The 12,109-nt window shown below is 42.5% G+C and overlaps 1 protein-coding gene across 2 annotated transcripts; it reads right to left on the reverse strand.

Moving 5' to 3' along the window:
• Positions 1-4,498: 4,498 nt before the first annotated feature.
• Positions 4,499-12,109, reverse strand: LOC146714278 (serine protease 27-like). Of its 2 annotated transcripts, none has more exons than XM_085450752.1 (6): positions 12,052-12,109; positions 11,365-11,385; positions 6,806-6,968; positions 6,114-6,367; positions 5,121-5,269; positions 4,499-4,834 (listed from the first exon to the last, which is right to left on the reverse strand). In XM_085450752.1, the coding sequence occupies exons 1-6, from the start codon at positions 12,107-12,109 to the stop codon at positions 4,499-4,501; spliced, it is 981 nt and encodes a 326-aa protein (XP_085306878.1). The 2 variants fall into 2 exon arrangements, with proteins under 2 accessions (XP_085306878.1, XP_085306877.1); XM_085450751.1 differs by having other exon boundaries at positions 6,105-6,367.

Genomic DNA, 12,109 nt, shown 5'->3' on the forward strand with positions numbered 1-12,109 from the left:
AACTGTTAGGTTTAATGTCAGTGTGTTTCTAGGTAATGCTGTGTAGTTTGTTCCATGCTGGAAGCCGATCCTGAGTCCAGTATGATTGAAATGGTAAAACAAATAAACCACAAATGCAATATACAGTGGCTTGCAATAGTATTCGGCCCCCTTGAACTTTTCCACATTTTGTCACATTACAGCCACAAACACAAATCAATTTTAATTGGAATTCCACGTGAAAGACCAACACAAAGTGCTGTACACGTGAGAAGTGGAACAACAATCATACATGATTCCAAACAATTTTTACAAATGAATAACTGAAAAGTGGGGTGTGTATAATTATTCAGCCCCCTGAGTCAATACTTTGTAGAACCACCTTTATCTGCAATTACAGCTGCCAGTCTTTTAGGGTCTGTCTCTACCAGCTAGAGACTGGTAGAGACATTGGTCTTTCACGTGGAATTCCAATAAAATTGATTCATGTTTGTGAATGCAATCTGACAAAATGTGGAAAAGTTCACGGGGGCCGAATACTTTTGCAAGCCACTGTAATAATTATTTTCTCATCAAATTCATAATGTTGGTTAACACACTTATATAACACCCCCCCCTCTCCCTCTTCAGGTGCAGTGCGAGTTTTGTTCCAGATGGGCACATTTTGGATGTGCTCAATATGAGAGCAGCCTGGTCAAGTACCTGTGCGACAAATGTGCATAATTTGTACACTGTTTCTTTTTCAGTTCTTTCTCCCTGTGTTCTGTTGGATCTATAAATGTCAAATATATGTATCTGTAAATATATTCAGTAAATATATACTGTAACTATAATGGAGTGAGTTCATTGTCAAAGTTTATATAGTCAGGTGTTCCAATCACTTCAGTGGTGACAGCTGTATAACTTAAGCACCTTGGCATGCAGACTGCTTCTACAAACAAGTGCCAAAACATGCTACCTTTGTTATTATAAAGTAGAAGCATAATTCTGACAGGAAGAATTACGTGCCAAAACATGCTACCTTTGTGAATGTGACCTACAAGCACACTTTAATGGGTAAAAAGAAGTGTCAAACCGAACTGAATATCAGCTACAAACATACTCTGATGGGCAAAGTTAAGTGGCAAACCATCATACCTACTTAAATTTGTGCTGGAATTATTGTTTGGCAGCAGAAATGTGCATAAATTACATACAGTAGGACATTTTGCCAAAGTAGGACAGTTTGTCATATGGCAGCGTAAAATTATCCTACTGGTAGGACGTTTTGCCAAAGTAGGATGGTTTGTCAGAACACCGGCAGCCTCGCCTCTGTCAGTGCGCCCCAGGGTGGCTGTGGCTACAATGTAGCTTGCCATCACCAGTGTGTGAATGTGTGTGTGAATGGGTGGATGACTGGAAATGTAAAGTGCTTTGGGGTCCTTAGGGACTAGTAAAGCGCTATATAAATACAGGCCATTTACCGTTTATTTACCATTTTGTTTACTGTGTCACGGTCTACAGAGGCAGGCCGTGCGGTGGTGTGTGTAATGGACCCAGGAGCGTACACAAGTGAGTAGACGGGAGTGAGTTTAACAGAAAGCGAGCCTTTAATATGACTGAAGACCAGGAATACAAACACAGCAGGGATAGCGTGGCTAAACTATAACTAAACTGGGAAAACTAATACTGTGACAAACTAAGAGAACTCTGAGACGAAGATGATCACAAAAAGACTGATCGTGAAAACATGGGGGTGAGAACACAGACGACGCGACACAGACTACATGAAACACAGAGACTAAACACACAAGAGGGATGATCAGGGGAAGTGGCCACACATGGGAACACAGCTGACACAGATAAACATAACAAGACATGGCAGGAGTAAACAACACTGACGGGAGACTGTCAAAGTAAAACAGGAAGTACACAGAGGTGCAAACAGGAGGAGAGAGAGAGCACGGGCATAGTGGGCTGGGGAAACATGGAATGAAACAAGGAGGGGAGATGAGGGCTCACAGATACATAGAGGGGCACACAGGGGATAAAAGTCACAAGGGGAAGTCAAATAAGGAACAACATAATAGGACAACTCAGGAAACATGACCTAAATAAGGAACGAAATACAAAAATACAAGAAACTAAGAATACTGGGCCCACATGGCCCAGGACCATGACATATTGTGTTTGTGTCGATTTTGAGTTGACAGGAATCTGATGGAGAGAACAAACACAATCCAGTCGTAGTTACTGATCCATCATCTGTTCATTGATTGACACTGATTGACACATTTTGGAGATGTTAGCTCTTTATACAATAAAGTTACAGCGGGATACAAATAACATCAGGCTGATCCTGCCACAATTTGTTCCCCGGTTCAAATCACGGACAAACAGTATCCCACAGTTGTTTATGTTTTTAAACCCATTTTGCACAGAGAGGCATTTTTTGAAACATGCATTGATAGCAATGTTGAATATTATTACACATGAAAAAACACAACTAGACGTAAAATAATCACACCGTGACGCTTCTGCCTTTTTAAATGGAGGGACAGTAACTGCGTGTTTATATGTAAGCTGTAAAACCTGCAGATAGTCAGATTAACAGTATTTTGTCTCTATCTGCCATTCTGAAATTCATCTCATGTAAACAATAACGTGGCGCACAGCATGACGTGAAAAAAAGGCACATACCTTTGACGTTGGGTGATGAACTCTGTATTCCTCGTCTACACGTAAACGCAAAAAATTAGTTTTAAAAAATCTCAGTTTTCGGTGATTCGAAACGCCGTTTACGTGTGGACAAAACAGCTGCGTTTTCAAAAATACCCGTGTAGGTGTGAACAGAGCGTAAAAGAGTTAGTAGTTTGCAAGGTTATTATTGTTAACGAAAACTAACGAAATAACGAAAACTAGATGTGAAAAAACATTTTCGTTAACGGAAATAAAAAATTTAAAAAAAGGAAAACTAACTAAAACTGTAATGAGTGTTCACAAAACTAACTAAAAGTAACTGAATTTATAGCAAAAACATGTTTAGTTTTCATTGATGTGTGCGTGTCATACAATAGTCAAGGGTGAAAATGAAGTTTAGTTTACAGATTTTTTTCTTGCTGTCTAATTATGCCAGCAGGTGGCAGTACGTTAGTCGAGTCGTCTGTGTTGCTGCTCCGTCCATATGCAGAATCATGTCAGGAAAAGTCGGGAGAAAGCGCCAGAGTCCAGTTTGGGATTACTTTGAATATGACTGTGTTTTGGATAAAGCAAGTGTCTTGTAGTGGAAAGAGACAAATTATGAGGGACATTTCTAAAGGGAAAAAAATCCCACAAACCTCAAAGTGCACTTGAAAAGCTCACACAAGAAGGCTAACCTAGCTTACCTTGAGAAGGTAAGGGAGCACACTCAACTCTCATCCCCAGAAACAGAAGCTAACCCCAGGCAAGGCAGCGTGATGCATCCCGAGACAACAGGACGGGGATATCTACATAACTGTGTGAGTCAATTGCCTTCAAAAAGTTTATCAATTCACTTGAACCAAAATTACGAACACCCGGTGCTGCAAGAGTTAATAGTCTCATTGGGGCCAAGATATACATTTTATAGTTGCCTGGTATCAATGGTTTTTCATCTGCCTTTATTTATTTATTTATTTAAAGAACCCATAGGTGGGAATGTGAGTTGTCTGTCTCTGCGTGTTAGCCCTGCGACAGACAGGTGACCTGTCCAGGGTGCAGGGTATGGTAGCTGGAATAGCAACATACCCAAGGATAAGCAGAAGAGAATGACTGATATGATGAAACTGGGATTTTGTTACACTTAATTATTGCAAACACAACTAAAACTATAACTGAAACTAATCAAAACTAAACTGAAACTAAGGATTTTCAAAAAATAAAAACTAAACTAAACTAGCAAACAATTGGTAAAAACTAAAACCTGGTAGTTTATTTTCTTACTACCTGTAATTTATTCCAGATTACTTGTATTTGTTTAACTGTTTACTAAATGTTTGAGGTGTGAAAGAAACCGCAATGGAGCAAAATGTGGGTGTGTGTGGTTGGAGGATGTGTTTGTGCGTGCGAGAATGGTGGGAGCGCGCGAACATTTTTCTTGTAAAACAAAGGGGAGCCTAGCAAAAAAAGTTTGGGAGCCACTGCTTTAATCATTAAAATGTCTTAAATGATTAAAATGAAGTAAGACAAAGTAAAGCAATTCACCATATTTTAGACAGTAGAGATAAGTAAACATGTTACATTTTCAGATAAAAAGTTATTCTGTGTTATAATGTCTAATATGCTCACTGACTCAACTTTTTTTTAGTATTTCCCATTACTTTCATACCTAGTGCTTCATTTATAAAAATTTTAGATTGTGTATTCTCAAATACTCAAATCCTAAATTGGGTAAGTTGAAACTGAAGCTCCCCCATAAATCTATTGGAATAAAAAGTGTAGCCTTCACCTCTAGGTTATAAAGTTTCATAAAGAAAAATTATTTCAAGCTTCAATGCTGAACTTGAGTAAATGTGATGAGTTAAATTCCATCACTTCCAACAAACACTTGGAGCAACACAACAAGAACACAGAGAGAGGTGAAGTGAGTGAAGTGGATCAGGTTTTCACCACTGTCAAACACACTGTCATCTATCGGACAAGTGAAGTCTAAATCACTATCAGTGCCTGGCGAGGTGAAGGTAACAAAGCCTGGTGATTTGCCGGTGATGGTGTCGCTGATCCATTTCTGGTACTGGGACACACGAGTGTAGATCCCAGGTCTCATAGGCTCAGCACAGCCATAACCAAAGCTCACAACTCCACTTTGGACCCAGACTGATTCTTTCTTTGTCATAAGTGGTCCCCCGGAGTCTCCCTGTAAAAAGAAATTGATAAAAGTTAAGACAGATAGGCGTCCTGTAGAGGTCCTGACTTGTCTCAGTAAGATCAATCCTGGTGAAGTATGGATCGTGTCAACATGAAACAGATTATTTGCATGTCTGAGTAAGAGGCCATGGTGCAGTAATGTAACAAGTAGTGTAACAAATGATTTCTACATGAATTAATGAAGTAACATGATGCATTACTTCCTTAAAAAGTAACTAGCAGCATTTGTTTTATTAACATCCCACTCTATCTTGTAAACAAACAGTGGGTGTTACCTGACATGAATCCTTCCCTCCAGCTTTTAACCCAGCACAGATCATGTTCTCTGTGATCTCACTGAAGTCTTGATAGTAGCATTTGCACTCGTTGCTTCCCACTATTGGTACATTCACCTCCTGCAGGATGTTGGAAAGTGAACCATCACCTAATTGGAAAAAATTCAAATGCAAGAGCTTTTATTAAAGAAGCCAGCACCATCTTCTTCTCCCTCCACTGTGGATCATCTGCCTCAGTCTCATGCTATTCTTAGCATTCTTTCCTGCTATGTCCTCCTCTACACCCATGAAGCTCTTTTGTGGTCTTGCTCTTTTCTCTCCTGCATGGCAGCTCCATATATTCAATACCCTTTGTCCACCATGTTCCTTCTTGTGCACCTCTTCTCCACTGTATAAACCATATGTCTAACTATGTCTCCAAACCGCTCAACCTGAGCTGTCCCTCTGATGGTCTCATGAATGAAAATCGAAACATCTTTAGCTCAGTATGTCTATGAAGGTTCTCAGTCATCCAGGTCATCATAGTCTAAGGAACGTGGAGACAAGCGTCTGGACTTCTTTAAGTTGCTTGAAGAGGTTTCACCTCTCATTCGAGAAGCTTCTTCAGTTCTAAGGTCAAATGATTGAGAGTCCCAGATTTAAGCCTTGTGGGAGTAACCCCTCAAGAGTGTCCCCCCTTGGCTCATGTGATTAGATAGAGGATCATTAGGGGGTCCATTGTCCCTCTTGGGGGGACACTGCCACAGGACTTAAATTTGGGACTCTAGAACTGAAGAAGCTTTTCGGATGAGAGTTGAAACGTCTTCAAGCCACTTAAAGGAGTCCAGATGCTTTTCTTTACAAGCTCCTTAGACATCTTTAGCTCAGCTTCATGTCTTCTTGTTAGAGCCACCATCTCCAAACTGTACATCATACTATTCACTATTCTTTTTGAACCTTGATAAAGTAAGTAAAGTAAAATAAACTAAATTTTTTGTAACTTACTTGCCGTACTACCAAAACCAGTGACCCAGCTGCTGGTCCCACTGTAGAAAGTGCTGTTTTCAGAGGCTAAACAGATGGGTTGAATGTAGTCTGTGAAATTCACTGGAGCCGACAGCTTCAGGAGGCATATGTCGTTCTCAATTGTTAAAGGGTTGTAGTTGGGATGGCAAACAATGTTTTCAAGTGTCTGTGTCACCTCATTTGGGTTTAAACCTGACTGGCTGTGGCGACCCAGATGGACCTTTGTGAAGGAGAGTTCAAGTCTTGACAAAACGGAAAAAAACGGAAAAATATATATAGTTATTTTCATAGCATCTTATGTTGACCATTATAACAGTCACCATAGTAACAAATGCAGTAATATATATATATATATATATATTCCAGTTGATGGAAAGTTTCTCATCTGGCTGTGATTTAATGTGCTATTTATATAGAGTCAAATCAAAGCAACAGCAACAGTTTCTTCAAGGCCTTTTATTCATGTTAGTATTAGCCATCAGTCATTAGAACCAAAAAAATAGCTTAAAAAAAGGGACCACATGATAACCAGACAAGTGCAAAATTATCCATTTTCTTACAAATCACAAGTCTAAAAAACCCCCCAGAACTTTTTGAAGTCAGGAAACAGTGCTAACTCCTGCAACACCATGCAGGAACATTATTATTACTAAAAATGGAAACTTACAATGGTGACTTACAATGAAATGCAGTGAGCGGCCGTCAACACCCACTGGTCGGTGATGAGGGACCCTCCACAGGAAAAACTGCCAAAAATGGATAAAGCTGCCTGCCAGGGCCAACTTCCTGGGGGTGCATCTTGACCTCCTACAATTCTGCTATGTTTTGCAGTCATGCCGCATGCTGATAAATAAAAATGGATGCAAGTTAAATGGTGAGTACGCTGATAAGCCACAATAAAAATCAGAATCAGAATCAGATCAGAATCAGAATCAGAATCAGAATGGGTTTATTGCCAGATGTTGAGGTTTACAACATTAGGAAATTGCTGCGGTGCTTCAGTGCAGACAATAAGAATTAAAGTGCTATGTAGAAAGAAAGATATGTGCATGAGATATACACGAGATATATACATGAGAATAAGAATTATGAGTGCTACGTAGAAAGATATATACATGAGTGCAGGTGGTGATCAGTGCCAAACATATATACATGAGAATAAGAATTATGAGTGCTACGTAGAAAGATATATACATGAGTGCAGGTGGTGATCAGTGCCAGACATGAAATGATGCAGTGACACAGCGTAGGGTCATGTGTTAGTGGCGGGGACAGTCATGTGGTTATTGTTCATGTGTCCAACAGCAGAGGGGAAGAAACTGTTCTTGTGGCGAGAGGTTCTGGTGCGAATGGACCGGAGCCTCCTGCCTGAGGGGAGCAGGTCAAACAGACTGTGTCCAGGGTGAGAAGGGTCAGCTGAGATCCGGGCTGCACGCCGCAGTGTCCTGGAGGTGTACAGGTCCTGCAGAGATGGGAGTCTGCAGCCAATCACCTTCTCAGCAGAGCGCACAACACGCTGCAGTCTCTGTTTGTCCCTGATAGTGGCTCCAGCGTACCACACGGTGATGGAGGAGGTGAGGATGGACTCGATGATTGCGGTGTAGAACTGCATCATCGTCCGTGTTGGCAGGTTGAATTTCTTCAGCTGCCTCAGGAAGTACATCCTCTGCTGGGTTTTCTTAATGACGGAGGTGATGGTGGACTCCCACTTCAGGTCCTGGGTGATGGTGGTACCCAGGAAGCGGAATGAGTCCACAGAGGTGATGGGGGTGTCAGTCAGGATGATGGGGGGGAGTGGGGCTGTGTGCTTCCTGAAGTCCACAATAATCTCCACTGTCTTCTGGGCATTCAGCACCAGGTTGTTGTGGCTGCACCAAGACACCAGACGTTCAACCTCCCTCCTGTAGGCAGACTCATCCCCGTCAGAGATGAGCCCAATGACGGTGGTGTCATCTGCGAACTTGATTAGCTTGACAGACTGGTGGGTGGAGGTGCAGCAGTTGGTGTACAGGGAGAAGAGCAGAGGAGAAAGAACACAGCCCTGAGGGGAGCCGGTGCTGATGGTCCGGGAGTCCGAGACATTCTTCCCCAGCCTCACGTGCTGCTTCCTGTCCGTCAGGAAGTCAGTGATCCACCGGCAGATGGGATCAGGCACATTCATCTGGGAAAGCTTGCCTCGGAGATGGTCTGGAAGGATGGTGTTGAAGGCAGAGCTGAAGTCCACAAACAGGATCCTGGCGTAGGTTCCTGGGGAGTCCAGATGCTGCAGGATGAAGTGTAGGGCCATGTTGATGGCGTCGTCTACAGACCTGTTGGCTCTATATGCAAACTGCAGGGGGTCCAGGAGGGGGGCCGTGAGGGTCTTGAGATGGGAGAGAACTAGGCGCTCAAATGACTTCATGACCACAGATGTCAGAGCCACGGGTCTGTAGTCATTTAGTCCAGTGATCCTAGGTTTCTTGGGGACAGGGATTATGGTAGAGGACTTGAAGCAGGCAGGCACATGACATGCCTGCAGTGAGGAGTTGAAGATGCCAGAAAACACTGGGGCCAGCTCGTTTGCACAGTGTCTGAGGGTGGCAGGAGACACACCGTCTGGGCCGGGAGCTTTCCGAGCATTCAGATTCTTAAACTGCTTCCTCACATCTGCTTCATGAATATGAAGAGTTGTGGTCGGAGGAGGTGGTGTGAAATCCTCTTTTGTGTGGGGTGAGGGGGCGGGTGTTGCAGGTGAACAGTTTGAAGGTGGTGATGGCTCTATGGAGGGGGGAGAGGTGGGGGAATGAGTGTCCAAAGTGCCTCTATTGTTGGGGTCGTTGGAGGTGTGAAGGCTGCCTGATGGCTCGTCAAAACGACAGTAGAAGTCGTTAAGGGTGTTGGCTAAGAGCAAGTCATCAGTGGAGTGGGGGGTTTTAGGCTTGTAGTTTGTAATATTCCTAAAACCTTTCCACACAGAGGCCGAGTCATTCTCTGAGATCTGCTGCTGCATCTTCTCAGAGTGCTGATGTTTGGCAATGTCCACTTCCTTAGTGAACCTGTACTTGGCCTCTCTGTAGCAGTCCCTGTCTCCGCTTCTGAACGCCTTACTCTTTTCCAGCCACAGCTTTTTGAGTTTAGGGGTAAACCAGGGTTTGTCATTGTTATAACTCACCCTGGTGCGTGATGGCACAATGCTGTCCTCACAGAAGTGGATATAGGAGGTGACAGTGTCCGTAAACTCGTCCAAGCTGTTAGAAGCAGCCTTCATTGTGTCCCAGTCTGTGGTCTCCAAACACGTGCGAAGCTCCTCCACAGCCTCGTTGCTCCACAGTTTTTTGGTCCTCACGACAGGTTTGGAGAGCTTCAGCCTCTGTCTGTACGCGGGGATTAGGTGGATCATGACGTGATCAGAAAGTCCGAGTGAAGCGCGCGGCACCGCGCGATAGGCCCCGCTGATCGTGCTGTAGCAGTGGTCCAATGTCCTCTCCTCTCTGGTCGGGCATTTAATATACTGCTTGTATTTCGGAAGCTCATGGCTCAGATTGGCTTTGTTAAAGTCCCCAAGAGCAATGATGAGAGAGTCCGGGTATGTCCGCTCCGTGTGGAGAATCTGCTCTGCGAGTGCGCACTGAGCTGCTTGCGCATCCGCGTCTGGCGGGATGTAAACAGCGGCCAGGATGAATGAAGCAAACTCCCGCGGAGAATAAAACGGTTTGCAGTGAATAAAAAGATATTCCAGAGAGGGAGAGCAGTGCTGAGCAATCACTGTTACATCTGTGCACCAGCCACTATTGATGTAGAAGCAGACACCTCCACCTTTGGTTTTACCGGAGAGAGCGGCCTGCCGGTCCGCGCGCAGCAGATGAAAGCCCTCCAGCTTTCATCTGATGTCCTCACTCACGGGATGTCCTCACTGAGCCACGACTCCGTAAAACATAAGACACAGGAGGAGGCAAAGTCTCTGTTCATGCTTCTCATCAGGGCCAGTTCGTCTATCTTATTCCAGAGTGAGCGTACATTAGAAAGGAAGATCCCAGGAAGGGCCGTTCTCAGTCCGCGTTTCCTCAAACGCACGAGTACGCCGGCTCGCTTACCTCTCTTTCGACGTCTCACGTTCCTGATCAGAGTCAGCAGTAAATCTGCCGCAGATGCGACAAATATTGGAAATAAATCCACAGGCGTTGTAGTCCTGCAGTTAAGGAGCTCTTCTCTGGTGTAAGAATATCCAGAGGAGTGCCCAGACACAGAAGAAATGCACAAAAACAAGACAAAAGTAACGCACTGAAGCACCAGGGCATCCATACGCGGCGCCATCTTGGTTTCTTACTGGTAAAGCAAAGAGCATTCCTTATTGTTTTAGGCGTAATGTTTGGCAATTTATCTGTCATGTTGTTTTTGATTGTGTCTGCCTGCAAGCGCCTTTACTAAGAAAGATGCAAAGATTCTTAAAACATGCTGATTGTACAACAAACTCCACTGACTGTAAGTCAACTTTCAAACCTCCCCAGACTGCAGCTTTTTATTCAGTTTGGTGCTGATATTTGTGAAGATTCTTGTTTTTTGCAAACAGGGCTTAATAATACTATATTTTAGGTAGACTTCCTGCAGTATTCTTCAGATTTTCAGAGAGAGCCAGTTGTAATTTAAAATGCAATACAATATGCAACATTTTATTGGTGGTGTAAAAATGATCATGTCTTAACTCATGTAGTAGGGTTAGACAAATATATTTGCTCTGTTTGGTAACTTCAATCAAAGCTGTGACTTGGTCAGTATATTACGGATATTCGGTCCTCTCCAAATTAAAATTTTCAAAGTCAAATCTCAACAACAGTTGCCTCAGGTTGCTTTGTATTGTAAGGATAAAGACCCTACAGTAACAGGAAGAAACCTCCGACAGAACCAGGCTAGGGGAAGGACGGCCATATGCCACGAGTGGGTGAGAGTGAGGGGAGGGAGACATGACAAGACATTCAATCCTAAAATATGTTGGCATCGTATCCTGTCCTTGCTGTAAAACCAATATGTTTAGTCATTGTTTATAGTTTCATAACTTTGGCATTTAATATTTAACTTAACAAAACGTCTATCCAAGGGTGTAGACTGTAGGATTAATGTCAAATGAAAAAGACTCCGAGCACTCCTTTGTTGCTGAAACAAATGGGAGGAGTATCGTCTATTGTCTGCAGCTGAGAGGAGGAAATAATCATGTTGAAACCTGAAGCTTGCAGAATGTGTAAAATTGTTCTTGGATGCTTACCAGGCTGCTGTGAATCAGCATCTGAAAATTGAAACAGCGATAACTAGTTAAAACAGTGTATTGCACATCACGATTTGCTTTTGTCAGCACGTGTCAGAGAGAGAGGAAACAAATATGTAAAAATTGAAATTGGACCTGCTCACAGAATTTTAGGAAAAGTGAGTGATTTAAAAACTAAAACAGTCCTTTCAGGAAATTTAAAAGTGTTTTTTCCAATAGCAAATTAAATATATTATATTATACTATATTATGTTATATTACATCTTATGATATTGCCCATGTAATTTAAAAATTCAATTTCTAATATCGTTTGTCTGCTAACAATTCAATTTTATTTATTTATTCAACAGCAATCAAATCAAAGATTTTGTCATTTGTACTTGTGCCAGTATCGTCTCTTCCCTTATAAACACTGGTTTTTATTAGGTTACTGAATTCAGCTCTGCCGAACACGTGCTAAACACATACTTGCCAGTTTATTGATGAATAAGTTGGAAATGTCTATATAAAATAACACAATGTGACTTTCCTGTCCTTACAGGGAATATGCCAAGTGAGCCCTTTAATAGTAACCTGGCAGAAAAAATGTGACTAATGTTTAATGTTTTGTATCTCTGTATTAATCTTTCGCTCTTCTATAGCCCATAAGAAAATAGTGTAGTACTGCAAATAAAATCAATTTCTCACCTTTGCATAAGAGAACTACGATCACAGAGAAACAGCACACAAACTGTTGGAGAGACAT

This window comes from Copadichromis virginalis, linkage group LG3, assembly GCF_057382275.1.
Source record: "Copadichromis virginalis isolate Kocher_CV1m ecotype Utaka linkage group LG3, C_Virginalis_male_GT1.1, whole genome shotgun sequence".
In the NCBI taxonomy this organism is placed as follows: Eukaryota; Metazoa; Chordata; class Actinopteri; order Cichliformes; family Cichlidae; genus Copadichromis; species Copadichromis virginalis.

What these genes read in the sequence shown, in the direction of transcription:
- LOC146714278 (XM_085450751.1), bottom strand. Translation starts at nt 12,109, where the DNA reads ATGTCTCTCCAACAGTTTGTGTGCTGTTTCTCTGTGATCGTAGTTCTC. An exon ending in GCCGCTCACTGCATTTCATT is followed by an intron (nt 6,368 to 6,805) that starts GTAAGTCACCAT and finishes CGTTTTGTCAAG; the next exon opens with ACTTGAACTCTCCTTCACAA. An exon ending in GAGGGAAGGATTCATGTCAG is followed by an intron (nt 4,835 to 5,120) that starts GTAACACCCACT and finishes TTCTTTTTACAG; the next exon opens with GGAGACTCCGGGGGACCACT.